Source organism: Callithrix jacchus, chromosome 11 (assembly GCF_049354715.1).
Source record: "Callithrix jacchus isolate 240 chromosome 11, calJac240_pri, whole genome shotgun sequence".
Classification (NCBI taxonomy): Eukaryota; Metazoa; Chordata; class Mammalia; order Primates; family Cebidae; genus Callithrix; species Callithrix jacchus.
The window spans coordinates 6,449,444-6,473,959 of record NC_133512.1 but is presented as its reverse complement, the minus strand read 5'-3'; the positions used below and the strand labels follow the sequence as shown (position 1 = coordinate 6,473,959).

The 24,516-nt window shown below is 37.5% G+C and overlaps 1 protein-coding gene across 6 annotated transcripts in view; it reads right to left on the bottom strand.

Annotated features, from left to right (window-relative positions):
* The window catches only part of NME8 (NME/NM23 family member 8), a 52,864-nt gene that overhangs the window by 4,627 nt on the left and 23,721 nt on the right, over positions 1-24,516 (bottom strand). For 5 of the 6 annotated variants that reach the window (XM_054237002.2, XM_035253190.3, XM_035253195.3 and 2 more), the window contains 6 exons: positions 18,855-19,030; positions 11,408-11,552; positions 10,757-10,864; positions 10,301-10,452; positions 3,463-3,607; positions 1,008-1,260 (listed from right to left, as the gene is read on the bottom strand). In XM_054237002.2, coding sequence (XP_054092977.1) covers positions 1,023-1,260; positions 3,463-3,607; positions 10,301-10,452; positions 10,757-10,864; positions 11,408-11,552; positions 18,855-19,030 — 964 coding nt within the window. In that variant the 3' untranslated portion in view covers positions 1,008-1,022. The remainder of the gene's footprint in view (positions 1-1,007; positions 1,261-3,462; positions 3,608-10,300; positions 10,453-10,756; positions 10,865-11,407; positions 11,553-18,854; positions 19,031-24,516) is intronic. The other variant, XM_035253194.3, reaches the window with a different exon arrangement.

Here is a 24,516-nt window from a genome sequence, read left to right as displayed (position 1 = left end):
GTACACATACACCATGGGATACTACACAGCCATAAAAAGAGACCAGATCATGCTCTTTGCAGAGACATGAATGAAGCTGGAAGTAACCATCCTTAGCAAAGTAACGCAAGAACAGAAAACCAAACACTACATGTTCTCACTCACAAATGGGAGTTTAACATTGAGAACGCTTGGACACAGAGACGGGAACAGCATGTACCAGGGCCTGTTGGGAGATGGGGGCTGAGGGGAGGGAACTTAGAGGACAGGTCAATGGGTGCAGCAGACCACCACGGTACACGTAGACCTATGTGATGAACCTGCATGTTCTGCACATGTGTCCCCACCCATTGTTTTAGAATCAATTGAAAAAAAGAAACTTTGATTCAAACTGGAGAAGTGGAAAGGAGTTGAGGAGAGGGACTACATGAGACTTTTTTCTTTTTGAGACGGAGTTTCGCTCTTGTTACCCAGGCTGGAGTGCAATGGCGCGATCTCGGCTCACCGCAACCTCCGCCTCCTGGGTTCAGGCAATTCTCCCGCCTCAGCCTCCCGAGTAGCTGGGATTACAGGCACGCGCCACCATGCCCAGCTAATTTTTTGTATTTTTAGTGGAGACTCGGTTTCACCATGTTGACCAGGATGGTCTTGATCTCTTGACCTCGTGATCCACCCGCCTCGGCCTCCCAACATGAGACTTTTTATGTCACCACATAAATGACACCACAGCTCAAGACCAAGGCATGCAAACCAACGTGTGCGCTGCTTGCCCTGCTGCCTCCATCTCTGCAGCCTGGATGCAGCATCCTCAGCCTGGTTACAAGCAACCTGAATCCCTAAGGTCATCAGCATCTACAAGGCCCAGCTTTGAGGCTGAGGGGCTACTATGCAACAGCATGGTGTGTCCAGCAGGAAATAAAGATTCAGGAATTTAGGAAAAGTTCCGCTTTCTTTTAGGAAAGGCTTGTCCTAGCCTCAGCCACTGCAACGAGCAAATAAAATAAAATAATAATTAAACAGGTACGTACTTCCTAGTATGTACTTTAATTTTCTTCAGGATTCTCAGAAGAAAAGTCTTCAAAGAGTCTATTAATAACCTCTTTTGCTTCATAGACAGTAGATGCTCCATGGACAATATTTCTCAACTTACTTATTCCAAACTGGGCTCGGATGGAGTCAGGGGAAAGTACTTTTGCTTCTTCTGGGTCCGTTGGGCCTATTAATAGTCTCCATTTTGCAACAGCATTCCACTTTGTCAGAACCATGACCATAGATGGACCCCTGCAAAGAACGATGAATTCAGAAGACCCGGCCTACTGAAAACTATTGACACTGCAAACCAGTCTCATGACAGAACACTGCAGCCTGGGCCAGGGAGCTCCTCTTTATTCTTTGTCCTGATCAGTGCAACCAGGTACTTTCTTTTTTTTCATTTCTCCCTCTTCTAACAGGTTTATATGCCAGGTAAGTGCTATAATTTAAGTCTAGAGAATATTTGTCCATGAAGTCTGACTATTTTGCTACTTTGAGGTCTGTAAATAGAGACATTGCCATACACCCAGGACTTGTTGCGTTATGGTTGTCCTGCATCCGCTTACCCCTTCAGGGATTGCCTCCAGTTCAGACAGCCACGTCGCTCAGGCCACCCTCAGTGCCAGGTTGGCCTGCCTTCAGGTGACTGACTGATGTGAGGCTACAACAGCCTGGCCATCTCAGCCAATACTGGACAATGCTGATAGACCAGTCTAGCTGTGGTCAACACAGGCTGTTTTCTGGCCTGCACTGCCTCGTGACTCTCCTTCATCCCCATCCTGTTTCTTTTCCCTCTCTTCCTCCTGGCATCCTTAATCGATAGCCCGAGCAAGGAACTCTTCCCACTCCCCAGAAAATGCAACTTGCAACAGTTATGAAAGTTAGTTTTCTAAGCTGTCATGGTGCAGTCCTAGTCTTCAGCTTATTATTTATATCTAAATAGCACTTATGTTCTATTAAATGTTAACTTTATAAATTCTGCCATCCTAAACTCATTGACAAACGGTCAGGAATTGAAAAAAGAAAAAGTGTGCATTTAAAGAGGCTTCTTATACGTATCTTATACCTGTGTGTGTGTGTGTGTGTGTGTGTGTGTAGTCACATATCTTTTAACAATGGAGATACATTCTGAGAAAGGTGACATTAGGTTATTTCATTGTTGTGCAGACATCATAGAGTATACTTACAGAGCCCTAGATAGAATACTCTCTTACGCAGCAAGGCTATCTGGTATAGCCTATGGCTCCTGGGCTATAAACCTGTATAGGATGCTATTATATGGAATACTGTAGGCAATGCAACACAGTCATAAGTATCTGTGTATCTAAACATAAATGAACAGAAATGGTAATGCATTGAGTTATGACATCACAATGATCATGATGTCACTAAGGCAATAGGAATTTTCCAGCCCCTTTGTAATCTTACAGGACCACTGCTATACATGTAATTCATTATTGACTGAAATATTGTGCCGCAAAGCATGACTGTATATGTAATTTTTTGATATTTAATATAGATAATAGAAAAAAACATATTTAACTCCTAGTAAATCTGTAAGGAGGTTCAGATCATTATGAACTCTGTGTAAAAGAGAGTTTTGGAAAGCAGAAGTTGAAGGCAGTTTGGCTGGGGTCAGGACCCAGTCGAACATTGATTTTGTGACTAGACAACTTCTAGCCCTGGGCCTCTGTTCTCCCAAAATCAAAGTGGAAATTCTAGTAAAACTGCTTCATAGAGTTGTTATTAGAAAAGTCAAATGAAATAAAGTGTCTACAGTTCGTTACAAGGCCTGGAACTAAGGAAACCATAAATGTCCACCTTTAATTCCTGTGGAGTGGTTGCAGAGGTCTGTGTTGTCAGTAACAGAGCCATCATGTAGAAGGAAGTTTTAAAAGAGTGTATTTTTTATCATAATATTTATGTCATTGTGTATACATAGTTTGACAAGGTATCAATACATGTACAAAAATATGTGAATATATATAACATTTGTCAAATGTTTGATATCTGTCATGCACTGTTCCAAGTACTTCCAACACATCAATTACATAGTCCTCACAACAAGCCTATTAGGTGGATACTACTATTATCCCCATTCTACCGATAAAGAAACTCAGGCAGTGTTGGCCAAGCAGGGGTTTGAACTGAGGCAGGCTCTATATACAATGTGATGACCTAGAGAAACAGGAAAGAAGGAAGGAAAGTAGGAAGGAAGGAAGAAGGAAAAAAGGCAAAAAGGAAGGGGAGCGAGGGGAGACAGAAGGAGGGAGAGAAAGGAAGAGAAAGGAGGGAAGCAATAAAAAGAATACGAACCTCAAATATTACCAGAATGTCTTTTCATGAATGAGACTAGATAAAATGTTTTAATTAGGTTTTGTATTTTTCAAAGTTTCTATAATGAACATTTGCCACTTATATAATGCAAAGAATCGTGTACCAGAGACTTACTCAGATAACATTTCCAATAAATCTTTATAAAAGTCTTTTCCTGTTATTTTTGAATAGATTTTCTCTGCTTGATCAGGAGTTAGGAGAATTTGCTTCACCTGTGTCAGTTCAAATCCAGCCTCCTTAATGATCTTCAGGATCTTCTCTAGGAAAAACAGATATTTGATAATATTGCAGATTCCTTCACTTTTCCTGCACATTCATGTAACCACAATAACTAAGGAAAATGAGAGTTTAACTTGCACCCTGTGGTTTCACATGGCAAAACTCTGCTAAACGAAGTTCAACTTCAAAAGCGCCAAATTCACATTCAAAGCTCTAGGATGTTAATGCAGATTTTCAGGCTCTGAGGTTCACCTTTTCAGAAACCACCTGAAACACCTAGTAGACCACAAGAGTGGAAGGGAAAGGGACCTGCTCTTATGCTAAGAATAAAGATACGTTTTCACCTTTATGCTACAAATGCCAAGGCATTTCTTGCTACATATGGATTGAAGGATAATGCCAATCTGAACTCTTCTCCCTGAAGAATCAGAGTACCATTGAGGAAATTAAATAAAGCAAATGTTTTCAAAATCTCACCAACAGCCTAAGTTTTGAGGGCTACATTCTAGAGACAAAGGTGAACCCCCTGAGAAACTGGGATCTTTCTGGTAAAATAGCCTCTTCCTTGCTCCAGATCAAGAGCACATAGAGTAGGCTGGGAGCTAATGGCAATCTGATTATAACCAACAGATAGCCTGGAGAAGGCTGGACCTCTCCTGCTAGAAGGGAGACGGCCAGGATCTGCCCTCACCTGGCACTGCAGACATGAACGGGAATAAAATAAAGCTTTCCTCACGTATTAATTGTCTCAACAGAGAGCCAGACCTATAAGATCTAATGAGAAGGTGATCATTATTATAGAGTAATATATAAGGTACCCAGAACCACAGGTGAGAAAACCATTAACTTTCTCTGGAGACGTGAGGGGTGACCTCTCAGAGACACAGACCTTTGTGTGGAGCATGGGAAAAGTACGGTGTGATCACCAAGTGGACAAGTAGGGAAAGGACACTGCAGGCAGAGTGAGCAATGTATGCCAAACGCAGAGGGAGGGGAGAACTGACTGGGTGGAAATATACTAGAGATGAAGTTGGCCAAGTGAGCAGGAGAAGGATTATCAAGAGCTACGCCCTGTGAAGAAATCTAGACTTTACTCTAAAAACAACAGGGAACATTTGAGACATTCTAAGAAAGAACATGTTCAGGTCTGTGCTCTAAAATGTTAATTTTCTTTGCATCATGAAGGTGAATTAGGGTAGGAGTGGGTGATTGCGGCATTGCAAGCAAGGTATTTGAAGACTAATGCAGTTTTTGGAAGGCAATACTTCTTGGGAAAAGCAGGCACCTTGGAAAAGAAAAGTCCCTCGATGTCCTAAGGTAAAGGCAGCAGGTGGCTCAGGTTAACATTCAAGATAAAGGCAGAGTGCCACAGGCAAACAGACAGATGTCCCCCTGCAGAGGCCCTACCTATTAAGAAACTACTTAATTACACTAATACAAAACCAAGAGAACATCTGAGCTGAGAAATGGAATGAGCTAACCCAAATCCTGATTAATCTTTACGAAACCATTATAAAAGATAAAATTAAAATTACTATTCTAATTAAAAATTTCTTCCCCACTAAATAAATAAATAAGAGAGAAGGAGGAAGGAAGATAGGAAGAAAGAAAGCCAGCAGAAGGATGACAAATAGCCCCCAAACTGTAACACGGCACTCTAATGTGAATTAAGCAGTTTGAACATAAAAAATCTTAAATTGGAACTTCAGACTCAAAATGAGAAGCGTCCAAGCAATGAGTAGATGTGAAATGAAAGCTGCACTCAAGAAAGACAAAGATAAAATAACAGAAGTAAACTAGGTGTCTAATTTAACTTAAAATATAGAGAAGGACATAGAGAACAGAAGTAAAAATAGCCAAATTAAAGAAAGAGAAGTCAATAGGGGAAGTGATAGATACAGAAGTCAGGCAAAGAAAAGCATGTCTACACATGTATGTATGTAGATAGGTAGGTGTGTGTGTGTACATATCTGTGTATATACATAGTTAAATATTATATATAATATATATTACTGTATTTATTTTGGAAATTTGACTTCAGCATATCAAAAAATGATTTTTTTAAACTACAAATTGAGAAAATCAATCTAAATACTCAGAAACTTCAAAAGAATTTCCCATTAGTTCAGTTAGTGAATTCCCTAAGGAAAACGAAAAAGAATGGGGAGGGGAGCATCACACACTGGGGTCTGTTGCAGGGAGGCGGGGCAAGGGAGGGACAGTGGCGGGGTGGGGAGTTCAGGGAGGGAGAACATGGGGAGAAATGCCAGATGTAGGTGACGGGGGATGGAGGCAGCAAACCACATTGCCACGTGGATTCCTATGCAACGATCCTGCATGATCTGCACATGTACTCCAGAACCTAAAGTACAATAATAAAAAAATAATAGTAACAGTGGAACAGAGCTACTATTTAAAACTGTGAGGCAGGGAAACAATCTTGAAAGAAGAGAAAAATCTAGACAGTGAAAAAGACTAGCATGTATCTGGAAAAATAAGCCAAGAGTGATCAAATCTCAGACGTATTTTAGTAAAACTACTAGACTTGAGAAGCAAACAAAAATCAACCTTTTTTTTTTAAATTTTTTATTGCATTTTAGGTTTTGGGGTACATGAGCAGAACATGCAAGACAGTTGTGTAGGTACACACATGGCAGTGTGCTTTGCTTCCTTTCTCCCCTTCACCCACATTTGGCATTTTTCCCCAGGTTATTCCTCCCCACCTCCCCTCCCACTGGCCCTCCCCTTTTCCCCCCAATAGACCCCAGTGTTTGGAATTCCCCTCCCTGTGTCCATGTGTTCTCATTTATTTTGGCCACACACTGTGTTACTCACAATGAAACAAAAGCCAATACGGCACCGGGCTTCTTGAAAGAAACACAGGAAACAAGAATAGAGAGACACTGTCAAGAAACTGCAAGAAAAAATGTGAGCCTAGGATGTTTTAATCCAGCATTCATGTAAATATATTTTCTAGCAAAGTATATTTCACACAACTTCCAAAAACAGCGTAGCTCTAGAAAAGAGAAAGTAGATTAAGCACACTAACTGTCACGAAGGTAATAGGGTACCATTTAAATCAGAGAAAACAAGTAGTAGGCACTCATTCAAGGGAAGAGAACTTTGGAGCGTGTCCAGCTCACCTTATTTTGTTTTTGTCGTGTTTTGTTTGAGGCTTTTAGCAGCCTGAAGACATGGTTTTTAGTTTGTCTCTAGTGATAACCAGAAAAGAAGGATGAGGAAGGGGCTTTACTGGCCCAACCAGAAACAGAAAGTAAGAACTCATGACTATATTCTCTCCCTTGGGCACCCCTGATAGACATCCCAAAAAAATAACTTCCAGAACAAATAAATTTCTCTAACACAAAGAAAATGTAAAAGAAAAAGAACAACAGTAAAAGAAAAATAACATGTAAACATAACTTAAAATAAGACATTTGAAATTAAACACATTATTAACATAAAATAAACATATTATGTGAGTTTATCTCACCTACTATTTTTTTTTCCTGTAAGACCTAAAACAATAAAACTATTACAAGAAAATACAGGTGAAATGCTTCATAGCATTGGTCTCGGCAGTAATTTTTTTTGATAAGACCTCAAAAACACAGGCAACAAAAGCAAAAATAGACAAATGGGATTGTATCAGACTAAATTCTACACAGTGAAGAAAAAATCAACAAGAGTGAAGAGACAACCTACAGAATTCAAGAAAATGTTTTTAAGCTATGCAACTGACAAAGGGTTAATATACAGAACATATAAGGAACTCAATAGAAAACAAATAAAAACACATAAAAGGATTCTGGTTTAAAAATGGGTAAAAACTTGAATAGACATTTCTCAAAAAAAGATGAACCATGACCAACAGATAGATGAAAAAAGGCTGAACATCTCTTAAAACAATAAAATTAATAGCACTACCATATATGATCCAGCAATCTCAGTAAGGGTATATATCCAAAGGAAATAAGATCAGTACATTGAAGAAATATCTGTACTCACATGTTTACTGCGGATTTATCCACAATAGCCAAGATAAGGAATCGACCTAATTGTTCACTGATGGACAAATGGATAATGAAAGTCTGATATGTATAGATATGTAATAGAATATTATTGAGCTACAAAAAGTAATTAAATCCTGTCATTTGTGGCAACATAGAAGAGCCTAGAAGACATGCTCTTAAGTGAAATATGCCAGGCACAGAAAAGACAAGCGCCGCATAACCTCACTCATATGTGGAACCTAAAGAAGTTGATCTCCTAGAAGCAGAGAGCAGAATGCTGGTTTCAAGAGGTGGGGAGGGTATGGAGGAGGGAGAAATAGGGAGAGAGAAAGTCGATGGGTACAAGTTCTGGTGTTCTACTGCACAGCAGGGTAACTATAGTTAATAACATTGCATTGTATATTTCAAAACAGGTAGAAGAGGAGATTTTGAATGTTTTCACCACAAAGAAATGATAAAGTTATGAGTCAATGGATATGCTGCATGCCCTGATTTGATTATTACATAATGTGTACATGTATCAAAACATCATGCTGTACCCCATAAATATGTACAATTGTTTCAATTAAAAAATTAAAAATAGGTGAGTTGCACACTGTTTTATTATGGCGAATTTGGCTGTTTAACAAACAGTTTGAGAGAAAGTCATAAATACAAATCCGCCTTTATGGGTTTTATGTGTGAGATAAGTCTAAAATAAGTGATTCAGAAAGGCTAAAAATAAATAGGCAAAAATGTACAAGGCAAATGCAAATAATAAGAAAGCAGGGTGTGTGGTCTTGGTAACAAACATGCAGAATTTGGGTCCTAAAGCCTTAAACGAGACAAATAAGAATTTGTGTAAAGCTAAAAACTAAATTCACCATGAATAGTTTTAAATATCTATGTATCAGATAACACGGCCACCACCTTTATAAACCAGAAAATACAGGAAATACAGCCAGAAATATGCTGAAAACAGGTAACTCACATCTCTAGTTTCTGACAGATCCCCCAAATCCAAGACAGATCAAGGTGGGAAACACATAAAGCAAGAGGAATCAAACCATAAGGCTGGTCTTATCTTCTATTCCGATGTTCGCTGTGATACTAGTGATCATATCTTCTCCTCATACACACAGAGTCTTCACAAAGGTTCACCATATGGTACTTCAACAGAACCATAATAATTTCAAAAAATGCAAGCTTTTTCTTCTACCAGAATTTTTAAAAGTCTCTTTAAAAAGTAATTTATTTGGCCGGGCGCGGTGGCCCAAGCCTGCAATCCCAACACTTTGGGAGGCCGAGGCGGGTGGATCACGAGGTCAAGAGATCGAGACCATCCTGGTCAACATGGTGAAACCCCGTCTCTACTAAAAATACAAAAAATTAGCTGGGCACGGTGGCGCGTGCCTGTAATCCCAGCTACTCAGGAGGCTGAGGCAGGAGAATTGCCTGAACCCAGGAGGCGGAGGTTGCGGTGAGCCGAGATCGCGCCATTGCGCTCCAGCCTGGGTAACAAGAGTGAAACTCCGTTTCAAAAAAAAAAAGTAATGTATTTATTGAATAACTGTAAGGCCCGAGGGAAAACACAAACCAAAATTACACAATTTTAATAATTAATTATCAATAATCAATAACAATGAAAACACTACACATTAGAACCTGTGAGCTATAATTAAAGCAGTAATCAAAGAAAAATGTACAACCTTAAAATTCATATCATTAAAAATTAAAAGTTGAAAATAAATAAATATCCAACTCAGCTAGAAGAACATAAAAAGAAAACTACTAGAAAACAGAAGGAAGAAAATTGTGAAGATAAAACCAAAAATAATAGTTAGGAGAAAAACGTAGAACTCATGAATGAATTAAATTTTTATTGTTTGAAAGGGAACAAAATATAAAGGGTAAGTTAGAAATAATCATTGAAACAGAGGAAATTTAATAATGATAAGAAATTACAAATCACATAGATGAAGAGATAACTTCCTAGGAAAACATAATTTAATGAGACTTGCTCAGAGGGTGATAGAAAGTTTAAATAAAGCAATTTTCATAAAAGAAACAGAAAGCAATCAAATAATTATCCCATAAAAAAGCAGCAGGCCCAGATGTTTTCACAGGAAAATTTAACCAAATCTCAAATATCAATCTCAGTGCTGCTTACACTCTTTTGGAGCTTTGAAAAAGATGTTCACATTCCTTATGAAATATTCCATTGATTTCTAAACCTGATAGACACCAAACCAAAAAACGGAAAGTAGAGGTCAATCTCACTTTTAAGTCTCAATACAAAAAAAAACCAACAACAAGTAAAATAGAAACAAACAGTATCCAAAATCAAACCTCAAAATGCATCATAACTAAGCAACACTTATATAGAAATGGAAGGATAGTTCAATATTTGAAATATCATTAACATAATATTTCATACTAATATATCCATAAAAAAAAACTCATCGCTTTTATAAATTCTATAAAGGACTTCAGCAAAATTCAATACCTTTTCTGATTCAGTGAAAGACAAGGAGAAGGGTGAGGGAGGGAGTGGAGACAGTGAGGGAAAATAGGACAAAGTTAATTGTTGAATCTAAATGAAGTCTATGCATACTCATTGCAACTTTTGTTTTTTGAATTTTCTGTTTCTTTCCTGTTTTGATTTTCTGCTTGTAAATTTTTTAAATGTTCACAAAATTTGGAGAACATGTATATATTGGCTTTTATTCTTAAATGTTTACCTCTTTGTTCACGTGTTGCATGAGGTTTAATCAAGGCTAAGGTGCTTTGAAGAGGAAAGAAATGCTTTATTTCCATTTCAGCAGTTTCTAACGAATCACTGCTATATAACTGGTTGACTGGCAAACTGTCCATCGCAAATCGTGCACATAAACTTTGAAAAGAAGTGAAGTTTAAAAGTCATTAGAACAGAACAGAATAATACAACACAATTTATATAAGTGGTTCCAGCGTTATGAATAACAGCAAGTCATTGCAGATCTTGACCCTGTGCAAAAGTAAGTTAAGTACACAGTGGCTTAGGGCCTGCGACTTCTTTTCAAGGAGGCAGCGGTCATTAGAAAGCTTTCCTGAGAAGCTCCCTGGGTTCAGAGCTGTGGTTCCAATACCCGACATCTAAAAAGATATTTTAAATGGGGCGCATGAAAACAGATAGGGACCCATGATATGAATCCTACCTCTCTGGAAAATATTCAATGGCTTCTTCAACTGTTCTTGGTCCCAGTAACTGTTTCCAGTGTTCCAAGCCATTATCCCTCAATAAAACAAGGGCTAGAGATGGACCACTATTAGCAAAGAGAACAAAGAGGGAATAAAAAGTATGGCTCAGTAGCTAATTACATACAGGCAATGTTTCATGTTGGTAAATAGATTAAAAACACGTAACATATAAAATAACCTTTTTAACAAAGGTCTAAAGTTAGTTTCCATTTATATGTTTTCAGGAGTATATCTATAAAAGAACAGAAGCAGAGAAAGGAGGGGAAGAGAAGGGCCATGATTCTTGTAGATGTTTCATTGTTCCTGGGCTCCTGCTGGTTTATATGCCCTTGTAGGATTTCTGCCTCAATTTCTATTTCAGTTATTCTTCCAGAAAGAAACCCTTCAGATTTCTAGCAACTCATTGTTTCCTAGAACGAGTTAACTATGAGATTCCAAAAGCTCTTGAGAGTCAGTCAGTTCTCTGCTTAAACTTGATAGTATTGTACACCCTGGAGTTCTGGTGTTCAACTCAATGGGACTTGGCAACTTGATAGAAAGCAGACTTAAAAGAAAGTTTACATGATTCAGAAATAAATCAGACTGAGTTTTCTAAATCTGACTTCTACCTGGTCATGTTTTCTATAAGTTTCTTAAAATAATCTTCATTTTCATATTCCTTGCACAGTGCTTGTGCTTCATCTTCTGATAATACTAGCTGTCTTTGCTCCAGTATTTTGAAGTCTTCATCTTTAATAATATGCAAAACATCATCTAAATAAAAACAGTCACATAATCAGTTTTAAACTGGTAGGTTACTGGTTGTGTACACAATACATTATATAGTATCCTGAAGGCATACGATGTAGTTTATTCTCAGGAAATTTTAAAAGTTTGCAAAAATAGCTTCTTCGATTTTAATTTAAGGTGAACAATATCTCTTAACATCTCATTACAATGCCATTTCCAATTTTTCATCACGTAGGAATCATCACGCACGCATACACATATACAACACACACACACACACACACACACACACATGTATCTCATTAAATCTTTTTCTTGGATATATGCATGTGAATGTGAGTGTGTGTGTGTGTGTGTGTGTGTGTAGATAGTAACTTAATCAATCAACCAATACAATTATGAAAGTCATTATAAATAAATCTATATTTAATAACCACAATTTTATTTGTCCCATTTGGGAAGAAACAAGTTGATTAAATATCTGAAAGTATTTCTCAATCTTCTCTCTTGCCTGCTTCCCACTGCAGAAGCCTAGAAAATCCAATACTCACCCCTCCATCCTTCCTTACAGATAGTGTGGCAATGTGATCCAGCTGTGGTCAATGATATTTATAGGAAACACACTGGGGACTCATCTGAGACGGGCACCCAGGAAAAACCTGTCCTACTTCACCTTCTGCTTCCTGCTTTTGAATGTTTGGGGGACATGATGTTTGGAGCTATGCAGGTCATCTTGTGACAAAGAGGGATAAATTAAAAGCACAAATATTGACTGAGATCTTGAACAGCCTTAAGCTCCTTATCAAGGCCAAAAAAAAAAACCAAAAAACCCAGCATCTTGACTGATACATTACTTCTCCTCTGCTGCATGGGAAATAAAGTGAAAAAACTAGAACTAAGCCGTCTTTACAATTGCAAGGAAAGAGTAAAACAAAGTATCATGCATGTGAATACAGTTTAAGCAATAATTGCTTCAGAACTATCTCACAGGGAAAAAAAAGGAAAACACAGGATGTGTAGTTCTTGAAATTGAAAAGATGAAATCATATTAATTCTTAGAGGATACTGAAGTTCTTTTTAATTATTAATTTTGTGAAAAGATTTCTCAAATGAGGATACCTGATGACCACAGATTAAAAAGTGACAGCCAATCCCCAAGCAATTGCCATATAATATTCATAGCTTCATTAATGGCTTCTTGAAATGACTCATGATAAAAGCTGAGGAAAAATATTGAGGGAAGGTAAATCTGAATAAAGCTAAAAAAAAAAAAGTAGAATTAATGGGAGAGTAGGTAGATTGATGACCCTTGAGAATCCTGAAGGTTGCCCTCCCTAATTTGCACTCTCTCAGTTAGCTGATGACAAACGAATTATAAACCTGGTATAGAGAGGGTCCTCACTGTCCAATGGATAAACTGAAAAAATATTGGCAAGTGTGCCTTATTTGCAAGATGGCATTTTCTTTGAACTCACCACTAAAGGATTGTTTCACTCTAAATTCCATGATGAATATAATAATACATATTTTATTTTGTTTGTACTATGTCCATGAGAATTTTCAAACATCCTTTCAAGCATTCCAGTGAGTGACACTATCTGATGCTGTATTTGGTAACAGGTATGGAGACACACCGAATTCCTGGTTCTAGATAAAGGTATGTAGCAATTGCATAGACATTTCATGGAATAACCTGATGCATAAAAAAATCACACTTCAAAGCCCAAAGCACCTTATCCTTCCTTCCTTCCTTCCTTCCTTCCTTCCTTCCTTCCTTCCTTCCTTCCTTCCTTCCTTCCTTCCTTCCTTCCTTCCTCCTTTCTCTTTCTTTCTTTCCTTCCTTCCTTTCTCTTTCTTTCTTTCCTTCCTTCTCTTCCTCCCTCCCTCCCTCCCTTCTTTCCTTCCTTCCTTCTTTCTTTTTTCTTTCTTTCTTTCTTTTTTTTTGTTGAGAGGGTCTCATTCTGTCACCCAGGCTAGAGTGCAGTGGTACCACTTCAGCTCACTGCAACCTCCACCTCCCAGGTTCAAGTGATTCTCCTGCCTCAGCCTCCCCAGTAGCTGAGACTACAGGTGTGGGCCACCACATTTGGCTACTTTTTCTATTTTTAGTAGAGATGAGATTTTGCCATGTTGCCCAGGCTAGTCTTGATCTCCTGGGCTCAAGTAATCCAGCCACCTGGACTCAAATGGTGCGGTACTACAGGCACAAACGACAGCACCTGGCCCACACCTTGACATCTTACTTCTCATCAATCAAAGGCAAATTTCTAAGCAAGGTGCTTAGTAGTTAAATAAATATGTAAACATCAGTTCATTCTTAGATATCTGCACAGTCTTGAAAAACAAGCAAACGTAAAGGGAAAATATTTTGCAAGTATCTAAATAAAACAAGCCACAACCACCAACAACAAACACTGAATTTTCTGCAAAAGAACAAAAACCAAGCTGACAGCAGACTTTTTCTCTGCAATACAATTTTGTGCTCACAAATTTGCTAATTTAGATAAATTGACCCATTTTTTGAAATACACTAAATATTAAATACCAAAACTCACACAATGAGAACTAGGTAATATGATTAGCTCTACAGCTATTACATAAATTGAATTAATCCTTAATAACATTCCAAAAAATTAAGTACTAGGACCAGATTATTTCACTAGTGAATTCTACAAAATGTTTAAGGAATAAATGACACCAGTTCTCTGGAAACAATTTTTTATTTCCAGAAAATAGAAGCAGAGGGAACACTTTCTATCTCATTCAATGAGGCCAGCCTTACCATAATATTCAAAAAGATATTACAAGAAGAAAAACTACAGACCAATGGCTTTCCTGAACATTGGAGCAAAAATTCTTAACAAAATATTAACCATTCAAATTTAACAATATATAAAAAAGTTACAAACCATGACCAAGCAGGATTTATTCCAACTATGCCAGGGTGGTTCAACATTTGGAAATCAGTTAACATAATTTCCACTAATAGGCTAAAGAAGAAAAGTCAGATGATTATATTAGTAGATGCAGAAAAATCATATGACAAATTTAACACTAATTCATGATACAAATTCTCGCCAGAGGTGGAATAAAGGGAAACTTTCTCAACTTACTGGAGAGCAGCTAGACGCTTTGCCTGTAAGGTCAGGAAAGAAAAGCAAAGCTACTCCCTGTCACTGCTCCTCTTCAAATTCATACCAGAAATCTTAGCTAGAGAAATAACACAAGGAAAGGAAATAAAAGAGGAATGAGGAAACGTAGCAGCTGTTGTTCACAGAACGCATGACTGTCTACGTAGAAAATCCCAAATGATGATGATGATCATCACCACCGACAGTAACACAAAATTCCTGGAACTGATAAGAGAACATTACAGCAAAGGTTCAGGTTATAATTAATATATGAAAGTCAATTTTTTTCTATATACCAGAAATGAACAACTGGAACTTGAAATTTAAAACAAAACAATTTATACCAGCACCAAGAAAAGGAAATACATGGGTAAAAATATATCAAAATATGTAAATAATCTAAATGAAGAAAACTACAAAAGTCTGGTGAAAGAAATGAAAGATCTAAATAAATGGAGAGATATTCCGTATTCATAAATAACAAGACAATGTTAAGATGTCAGTTTTTCTCAATCCCTGTAATCTGTCGATTAAACACAATCCCAATCAAAAGCTCAGCAAGTTATTTTTGTGGCCATGGATATTGACAAACTGATTCTCAAGTTTATATGAAAAGGCCAAAGATGTGACTTAGTATTGAAGAACATAGCTAGAGAACTGATACCATCTCACCTAGCCGCATGGACTAATGGGACACAGCAGAGAGCCCAGAAAAAGACCCACACAAATATCGTCGATTGGTTTGTGATAACATTGCTAAGGCAGTAAAATGGAGGAAGGACAGTCTTGTCAATAAATCGTGCTGAAATAATGAGAAACACCCTCTCAAAAAAAAAATGAATCTAGACACAGACCTTATACTATTCATAAAAATAGCTCAAAATGGATGACAGGCCTACATGTAAAACACAAAACTATAAACTTTCTACAGAATAACACAGAAGAAAATCTAGCTGACCTTGTGGTTGACAACGAGTTTTTACATACAACACTAAAACCACATCTAAAAAGAAGCAACGAAGAAGCTGGACTATATTAAAAATTAAAAATTTTCTGTAAAAGACACTTTTAAGAAACCATAGAGTCAAAAACTTGAAGAAAATATTTGCAAACCACATACATGATAAAGACTTGTGTTCAAAATACACAAAAAAATTTTAAACTCAACAATGAGAAAATGAACAACTAAACTAAGAAATGGGTGAAAATCTAGACAACACAGCACCAAAGAAGATATAAAGATGACTAGTAAGCATATGAAAAGAAACTCTGCATAATATGTCATTAAGGAATTACAAATAGAGATAAAAATAAGATAATATTATTCACCTATTAGTATAACCAAACTCCCAAAAACTGACAATACCAAATTATGGCAAGGTTGTAGAGCAATAGAAACTCTGATTCATTTTCTGGCAAAAATGGAAAATGATACCGCTGCTTTGGAAGACATTTTGGCAGTTTCTTACAAACTATACATAGCTTTACAACATGATTCTATACTCACGCTCCTAGATAGTTACCCAGTTAAATTGAAAAGTTACATCCACACAAAAACCTGCATATGAACAACTACAGCGGTTTTATTCATAATGGCTGAAAACTGGAAGATGTCCTTCAATAGGTAACTACATAAATAAACGTAATTGCACACACACAGTGGAATATTGTTCAGTGATAAAAGGAAATGAACAATCAAGCCACCGGAAGACGTGGAGGAACACTAAGCTGCACATTGCTAACTCAAAGAAGTAAACCTGAAAAGGCCATCTACTGGCTGGGTGCTGTGGCTCACGCCCGGAATCCCGGCACTTTGGGAGGCGGAGGCAGGTAGATCACTTGAGGTCAGGAGTTCTAGACTACCCTGGCCAATATAGGGAAGCTCTGTCTCTACTAAAAACACAAAAATTAGTCCAGCGTGGTGGCACGCCTGCAATCCCAGCTACTCTGGAGACTGAGGCAGGAGAATCTCTTGAACCTGGGAGGCAGAGGTTGCAGTGAGCCGAGATCATACCACTGCACTCCAGCCTGAGCAATAGAGTGAGACTCCATCTAAAAAAAAAATAATAATAATAACAAACAAACAAATGTATATATACGTTTGTTTTTATTAATGGCATAGGAGGGAGCAGGTATATGGGAACTCTGTACTATTTTTCTGTAAATCTACAACTGTTTACTTTTTTGGCTTGATTTTTCTGTAAACCTGAAACTGTTCTATAAAGTCTATTCATTTAAAAATTACATGTATTTGAAAATATTATCTCTTAAATATTAAAAGACATTCAACATGGCTAAAAGACAAAAATAAAATCTTTCAAAAAGAGAACGCCATGTCTAAATAATTTTACTCATAAATTCCAGTAAACATTTAAGATATAACTCCAATTCTACACTATCTCTTCTATAAAATAGGAATGGCTGCTTCTCATCTCACTTTATGAACGTGCATTACTCTGATGCCAAAACCAGATAAAAACATTACAAGAAATGAACACATACACTTCCTGAATATAGACACAAAAATTCTCAACAAAATATTAGCAAATCAAATCCAGCAGTGTGTAAAAAGGACAATACATGACAGCCAAGTGGGATTTTTCTGGAGAATGCAAGGCTGTTTCAACACTAAAAATCAAAATAATCAGCTGGGCATCGTGGCTCATGCCTGTAATCCCAACACTTTGGGAGGCCAAGGCAGCTGGATCATGAGGTCAGGAGATCCAGACCATCCTAGCCAACGTGGTGAAATCCCATCTCTACTAAAAATACAAAAATTAACTGCGTGTGGTGGTGGGCACCTGTAGTGTTACTTGGGAAGCTGAGGCAGGAGAATTGCTTGAAACTGCTAGACGGAGGTTGCCGTGAGTCAAGATCGTGCCACTGCACTCCAGCCTGGGTGACAGAGCAAGACTCTGTCTCAAAAATAAAAATAAAAATAAAAAATAAAAACAATCCACCATATTATCAAAATGAAGGAAAAAAACACAATCACACCAATAAATATGGAAAAAACATTGAGAAAAATACAACATCCATTCATGATAAAAATTCTCTCCAAACTAGGAAGAGGTGGCAATTTTCTTAATGTAATAAAGGACATACACAGTTAACATACTTAATGGTAAAAGACCAAATGTTGTTGCTAAAGATCAGGTACAAGGCAAGGATGTCTCCTCTCCTCACTCCAGTTCAGCATCATACAGGAAGTTCTGGCTAGCTCAACGAGGAAAGAAAACGAAATAAAAGACATACAGATGGAAATGAAGAGGTTCAAGTATCTCACTTTGCAAACCATATTACCGTGTACCTCAATGATTCTCAGCTGGAGAGATTTTGTCCTACATGGGGCATTTGGCAACCTCCAGAGACATTTTTGGTTGTCACAACTTGAGAGTAGGGGGTATTGATACTGGCTTTTAGTGAGTGGAGACCAAGGATGCTGCTATACATTTTACGATGCACCTGCAACAGCCAATCCTCCACCCTTGGCAAAGAATCATCTAGCCCAACATGTAAGCAGGCCTGAGGTTGAGAAATCCTGGTCTACACAGAAATGCCAAGGAAACTATATCAAAGCTCCTAGGAAGCTCCTAGGGAGTTCGACAAGTCAGAGAATAAAAGGTCAATATATAAATATTAATGTTAATTATGTTTCATACATTAGGTATAAAAAAGAATGAAGTGTTAATTTATGACTTGTGTTCTTGTTCTGCCACATTCACTCTGCTATGAGAATATGGGGTGAGATTAAAAAGAACTCTTTATGTGCCAAGCACTTTATTTATGTTTTCTCATTTTAATGTTCTGAATTTTACATGTGAAGAAATAAACTCGGTAATATATCTTGTTCAAGTCACACTATCAATTATGGTAGACCCACACTCTCAGTTATGTTTGAATTGAGGTGTTTGAGAAATATTCTATATTATGTAATAATTCCTGCAATGTTAAAATCTACTCTAACAAATTCACAGGTTGGAAAATGCCTTGTAAACTCTTCAGCTACAAAAATGTTTTATTCATTTTTATTAAGAAATTAGTAAGTTAATATACTAAATTTCTTACTCTAGGTGCTCTTTCTTCAATGTTAAAATTTAAAACAATGCTTTTAAATATAATTATACTAGGGTTTATTCAAATCCCCTCTATAAAATACTTAAACAATTTAAACAATTTATGCTCGATTCCCTACCTTTCCTTTCATGAAAGAGATTTGGTCGAAGTAATGCCAATATCTTTTCTAATTTCATTCTTTTAATTTTTTTAAAATCAGGAAAGAAGATATCAAGGAACTTGGCCACATTAGCTGCATCCTCTTCAATGTCACAAAGCTGAGACTCATGCTGACTTCCCAGATATTCTTGTAAACTGTCAAAATCCAAAACATAATTTACGATTATTATAAACTGAAGTTGATAACCATGCCAACACATTAAAACTGATAATATGGGCCGGGCGCGGTGGCTCAAGCCTGTAATCCCAGCACTTTGGGAGGCCGAGGCGGGTGGATCACGAGGTCAACAGATCGAGACCATCCTGGTCAACATGGTGAAACCCCGTCTCTACTAAAAAATCAGCTGGGCACGGTGGTGCAAGCCTGTAATCCCAGCTACTGAGGAGGCTGAGGCAGGAGAATTGCCTGAACCCAGGAGGCGGAGGTTGCGGTGAGCCGAGATCGTGCCATTGCACTCCAGCCTGGGTAACGAGAGCAAAACTCGGTCTCAAACAAAACAAAACAAAAAACTGATAATATGTTGAGAAATTACTAGAAGTTTAATAAAAATTAAATCTCATGTAAAGATAAGTTATACCTCCATATTCCGAGAATATACTTAATTTAACTTTTCATTAAGCCCACTCCAAAAATCACTTACATGATATCATCTATGTTTGACTTTAGGAGAGAATAAACAAAGACTAAAACAAAATTTTGTGTTTTTAAGGAAAAATTTTTATTTTCCCTATGTAGAACTTTCCAGATAGTTTTAAATTTTCCTTTGAATCTTGTCTTTAAACTAAGGGTTATCTAAACATGCATTTCATATTTTCAAATAAACATTTTTGATTACTTTTTTATTGTTTATTTGCAATTTTGTTGGATTATAACCAGAAAATTTGTGTGGTAAAATTTTTATTAAAAATTTGCTGAAGGATTTTTTGTGAAAAAGAAGAAATTATTTGTGATATGTAAGGCTGTATATATATTTATGTTTCATATATTATAGATGATTTATTATATATTATTTATGGAATACATATTTTCCATTCCTCTACATCCTTACTTGTTCTTGTCTGCTAGCAGATATTCTTTTCAGTTCTCCTTATTTTTCCAAAGATTTTTTCCTTATGTATTTAGATGCTATGTTGGTAGAGGCACAATTTCTTTCTTGTTTTGGTTGCTGCGTTGCATAAACGTTTCCTTCTACATCATGTTTTTCTTTATCCAGTTTAGCAATTTTAATGATCAATGTTAAAACTTTATTTTTCCTGGTTATTTTTTGGCCATCCCTTTATTTTCATTTATTTTGTCTTTAAAAAAAAAAACAAAAACAGAATATAGTAAAGTCGTTTACAATTTTTATTTTGAAAAAAAATTAAATTAATAGAAAAGTTGCAAGACGAGGACAATGAACTCCCATTTATATCCTTCAACTAGGTTCACCAACTGCCAATGTTGTGCCATACTTGTTCTCTCTGTCTGCTGCTGCTTTTATCCCCCAGTGTGTGTGGGGGGCCCTGGGGGCTCTCTGTGGGTGTGTGTATGTGTGTCTCGGCAGATCTATTTGAGAGTAGGCTTCAGATATTTTAGCCATTCACCTTTAAATACTTCAGGGAATATGACATTGATACAAAACTATCGTCTCATAAACAGTCTATATTCAATTTTCACCAATTTTCTAATACCGTCTTTTCTATAGCAATTCTTTCCTAATCCGGGATTATGGAGTTGTCCTGTATCCTTAGGTTGCTTTCATCTCCAACAGCGACTCGACCTCTTTTGTCTTTCTTGATATTGATTTGTTGAAGAGCCCAGGCCATTTGTTTGTAGACTTCCCTTCATTCTGAATGGCTTCAAACTGTTGGATGGCCCAGTCATTTCCTAATACATTCTGGTTATGCATCTTTGGCAAGAAAACTACCTTCATGAGCCTGTGCTCTTCTTGGTCCATCACTTGCTCTGACACATAGGAGGTACATGATGTCAGTTTTTTCCAATTATTGGTGATATTAATGTAGCTAAGGCGATATCCCCCAGTTTTCTCTACTGAGAAGCTACAATTTTCCCTTTATAATTAACAGGTCATCTCCGAGGACATTATATGAAACTGTGTGTATGTTTTTCACACAATAGTTTTAAACCCACTGATGATTCCTGTGTGCATGATTACTATGAGGGTTTTTAATTTAGTTTATTTTTTTAACCTTTACCGAGTAATCTCTATGTGTGATAGGAAAATTGACGTTTTCGTAGTTAGCCTAGTAGCCATAGTCTTGATTTTATTTTTTTATTTTACTTTATCTAGACTACTTATTTTAAATTGAGGTTTCTTCTTTTCCCCGCTTATTTTGCTGGTCTGAGCAAGCTGCTATTCACTCCATGTTTTCCCTTGTTAATGTGGAAGTTCTGCTATACTTATCCGCTGCGCTAATGTCGACTGTCTTTTTCCTGCTGCTGTCAGATGCGTATGTCCCAAATATTTCTTGCATTCTGACACACTCTCCCCCTACTTTCACACTCCATGTATCCCCTTTCTACATACTCACATAGGAACCTCAAAATCCAACTGTCCAAATACTGCCTTCTTGATCATTGAACCATTTTGCCACAAACACCCAGAAACGTCTAGGTTTTCTTGAGATAATTTAGAATCTAGAAGAATTTTCTTCTATTTCTAGAGTTCTTCATCAGCTATTATATTATAAAACCCAGAAATATGGACCATATGTGTCCATGTGCATGGTCAGAGATACAAACTTTCACTGATAAGAACTGTTTTTTTTTTCCCCTCTCATCCATATTTTTCCCTCCCACCTATATACACAAAAGGAGTATACAGGTGATATATTTGCTAAGTATGTCCTTGAAGATGTTCATTTGCTTTATCAGGTAAATTCTTGGCAGGAATTGCAGTCTTTTTCTTCCAATAGTCCTAAAATGAGCCCAACGGCAGTCAAGTATCTTTCCCTTGTAAGTAACTGATTTTCTATTGCTGCCAAGTACGCAGTTGGTGGAAGGGATCCACCTAAAGTGCAAGGACAATTTTAAACCAGTAATAAAAACAAGTAAAAGGCTGGTGGTTTCTTACCAGCACCATGTGGCAGCATTCCTAAACATTAGTGATAACGCTCCTACGTACACTTGGAATTCGCACATATTCATTACTTATCCTTTCATAAGCAGTGTACTGCTCATGGTGCTCTACGTAGAGTCAATCCCCAAACAACAAAGCTATTGGCAGTATTGGAATTTACACAATGTTCAAATACGAAGGCTTTCAAAAAGCAAAAATTGTACTTCATTTCTGTGATAGATTAATATGTACAGGCATACATATGTTTTACTGATAAGATACTAATCAAACAATTCATCTATCACTTTTTCCATTTGGGGCACTGTAACATTTATTTTTATTTTATACTCATATATTTAGATATTCAAAAGCCCATGAAAGACTCTTGTTTTTCTTTCTTTCTCTTTTCTTCCTCTCTCTCCCCCTCTCCTTTCTTTTGACAAGAGTCTCACTTAGTCATCCAGGCTGGAGTAGTGGCACAGTCTTGACTCACTGCAACCTCTGCCTCCCAGATTCAAGTGATTCCCCTGCCTCAGTCTCCCAAGTAGCTGCGACTACAGGCATGGGCTGCCACACATAGCTACTTTTTATATTTTTAGTAGGGACAGTGTCTCACCATGTTGGCCAGGCTGTTCTCAAACTCCTGACCTCAAGTGATCCGCCCTGCCCAGCCTCCCAACGTGCTGGGATTACAGGCTTGAGCCATAGTATCTGGCTCATAAAAGACTATTTTCACTGTCTATGTGTTTATTCTAGCATAATCGTTTGCCTCATTCAGTAATTAGCACTTAAATATGATTTTGTTATACAGAGGTAGAGGATGTTAAGAAGATGTCCTGCTCTGGGTTCAAACACATTAGGTACACAACTGCTTATTCTGTCTGTCTGGAAAGAGTGTGCAGTGTTTCTTCCCGGGATGCTCCTATATTTGTGTGTGGAGTTGGGTGAAGTGGCATCAGTTGAAGGTGGGCCATTGTAAGCCCTTGCAGTTAGCAGACAAATGTGTTTATTCTGGGAAAAAATTTCCCCATTACTTGTTGAATTATGGCTTGTCCATCTGTTCTTTCTCCTCTGTGGAGCTTCTCTTTAGCAAGCACACGGGTCCCATCAGTATTATCCAAGTTGCTGACTTCGGCTCTCACAATGTCTGTCTAATTTGCGTGTGTGTGTACTTTCAGCCATTTCTTGCACCTGACTTTCCATGTCATTAATTTGAATCTCAAAGGATGATCGTACTCACTAATTCTCCCCCGAACTTATAATTCAAATCAAAATTTGTATAATTCAAATTTGAAAGGCTTTTTAAATGCATACGTAGCACTTGAATCTCAAGCCTTATTTTTATTGTTATTTTATTTAAAGATTTTTCTGTCTCCTCGCAGTTCTTTTTCACCAGACTCGTGCTGTGAGTTTTGTATAGGTCTTCCTTTCTCTGTCCACCAGTCTCCCTTAGGCAGGTAGTCATTTTTCCTTGTCGGCTCACTGGGGCTTAGCTCTGGTTTTTGATATAAGTGTTGGAAACCCTGTAGTTTGAAGGCAAGATGACCTCCAGGTTAAAAGCTTGCAGTGTACAAGATAGTGGGTCATTATTCTTCTGCAGGGGCAATCAGGAAAAGCCTCCAGAGAGCTAGCTAGGGCAAGGAATTCAATAATTCTACTCAGTTCCATCTTGGCCCTTTAGGAATCAGAAAAACTCAGTGAAGTCCACAAGTCTGTTGTTCTCAAGGTCTGTAATGGCTCCAGGTCCTTGCCTTCCAGGGAGCTCAGGAGCTCCCCAAACTCTCAGTGGAGAAAACACCACACCACCTTCACCTTCTCCTGCATGTAGACCTGAACAGAGCTCCAGACCTCACCAATAGCCAGCTGCTTATCAGTACAGCTTCCCTTTGACTCCAGAGAGGTAAGAAAGCTTTGCAGATGGGAATAGAGTCAGGGTATAGAATTCAGACTGCTCTGACCTCAGAAATACCTCTAAGGATTATTTTAGGAATTGTATCTATTATGGTTAATTTAAATGAGAATATCATAAAAGAAAAAATTAGGCCCCCTATAGCTATGGCATTTATAAAGACAAATAGAGAGGTAACCGAAAAAAGAATAAATATTTCTATGGACAGAGGAATACAATATAGGAGAGGAGGTTGGAAATGTCACCTTCACTCTGTCATAAAGACTTAAAACTGAAAGCGACCTCAGAGGTTGTCATCTAATTCTTCCCCATCTTTGTATCTCCAGGATTTGGCATATAGTAGGACTTTAATAAATATCAGATGAATGAATCAACACACAACAGAATAAGTGAAAGAATGAGAAGACTGCCAGTTACTATTTGTGCGACTCTGGGCATTGCAGTTAACGGAACCAAACCTTCCTGATCTGTAGAAAGACTGGAAAACAAAGCTAAATGCCACCATCCTTTGATTTCTTAAAACAGGCTGATTAAACGACAGACATGTAAATCAAGTGATAAAACGCTATCGTGAAGGAAACTGGAATGTGAATGACAAACATGGTACCTCTGCCTTGTTTCCCTGACTCCCCTTCCTTCTGCAGCCACTGGAG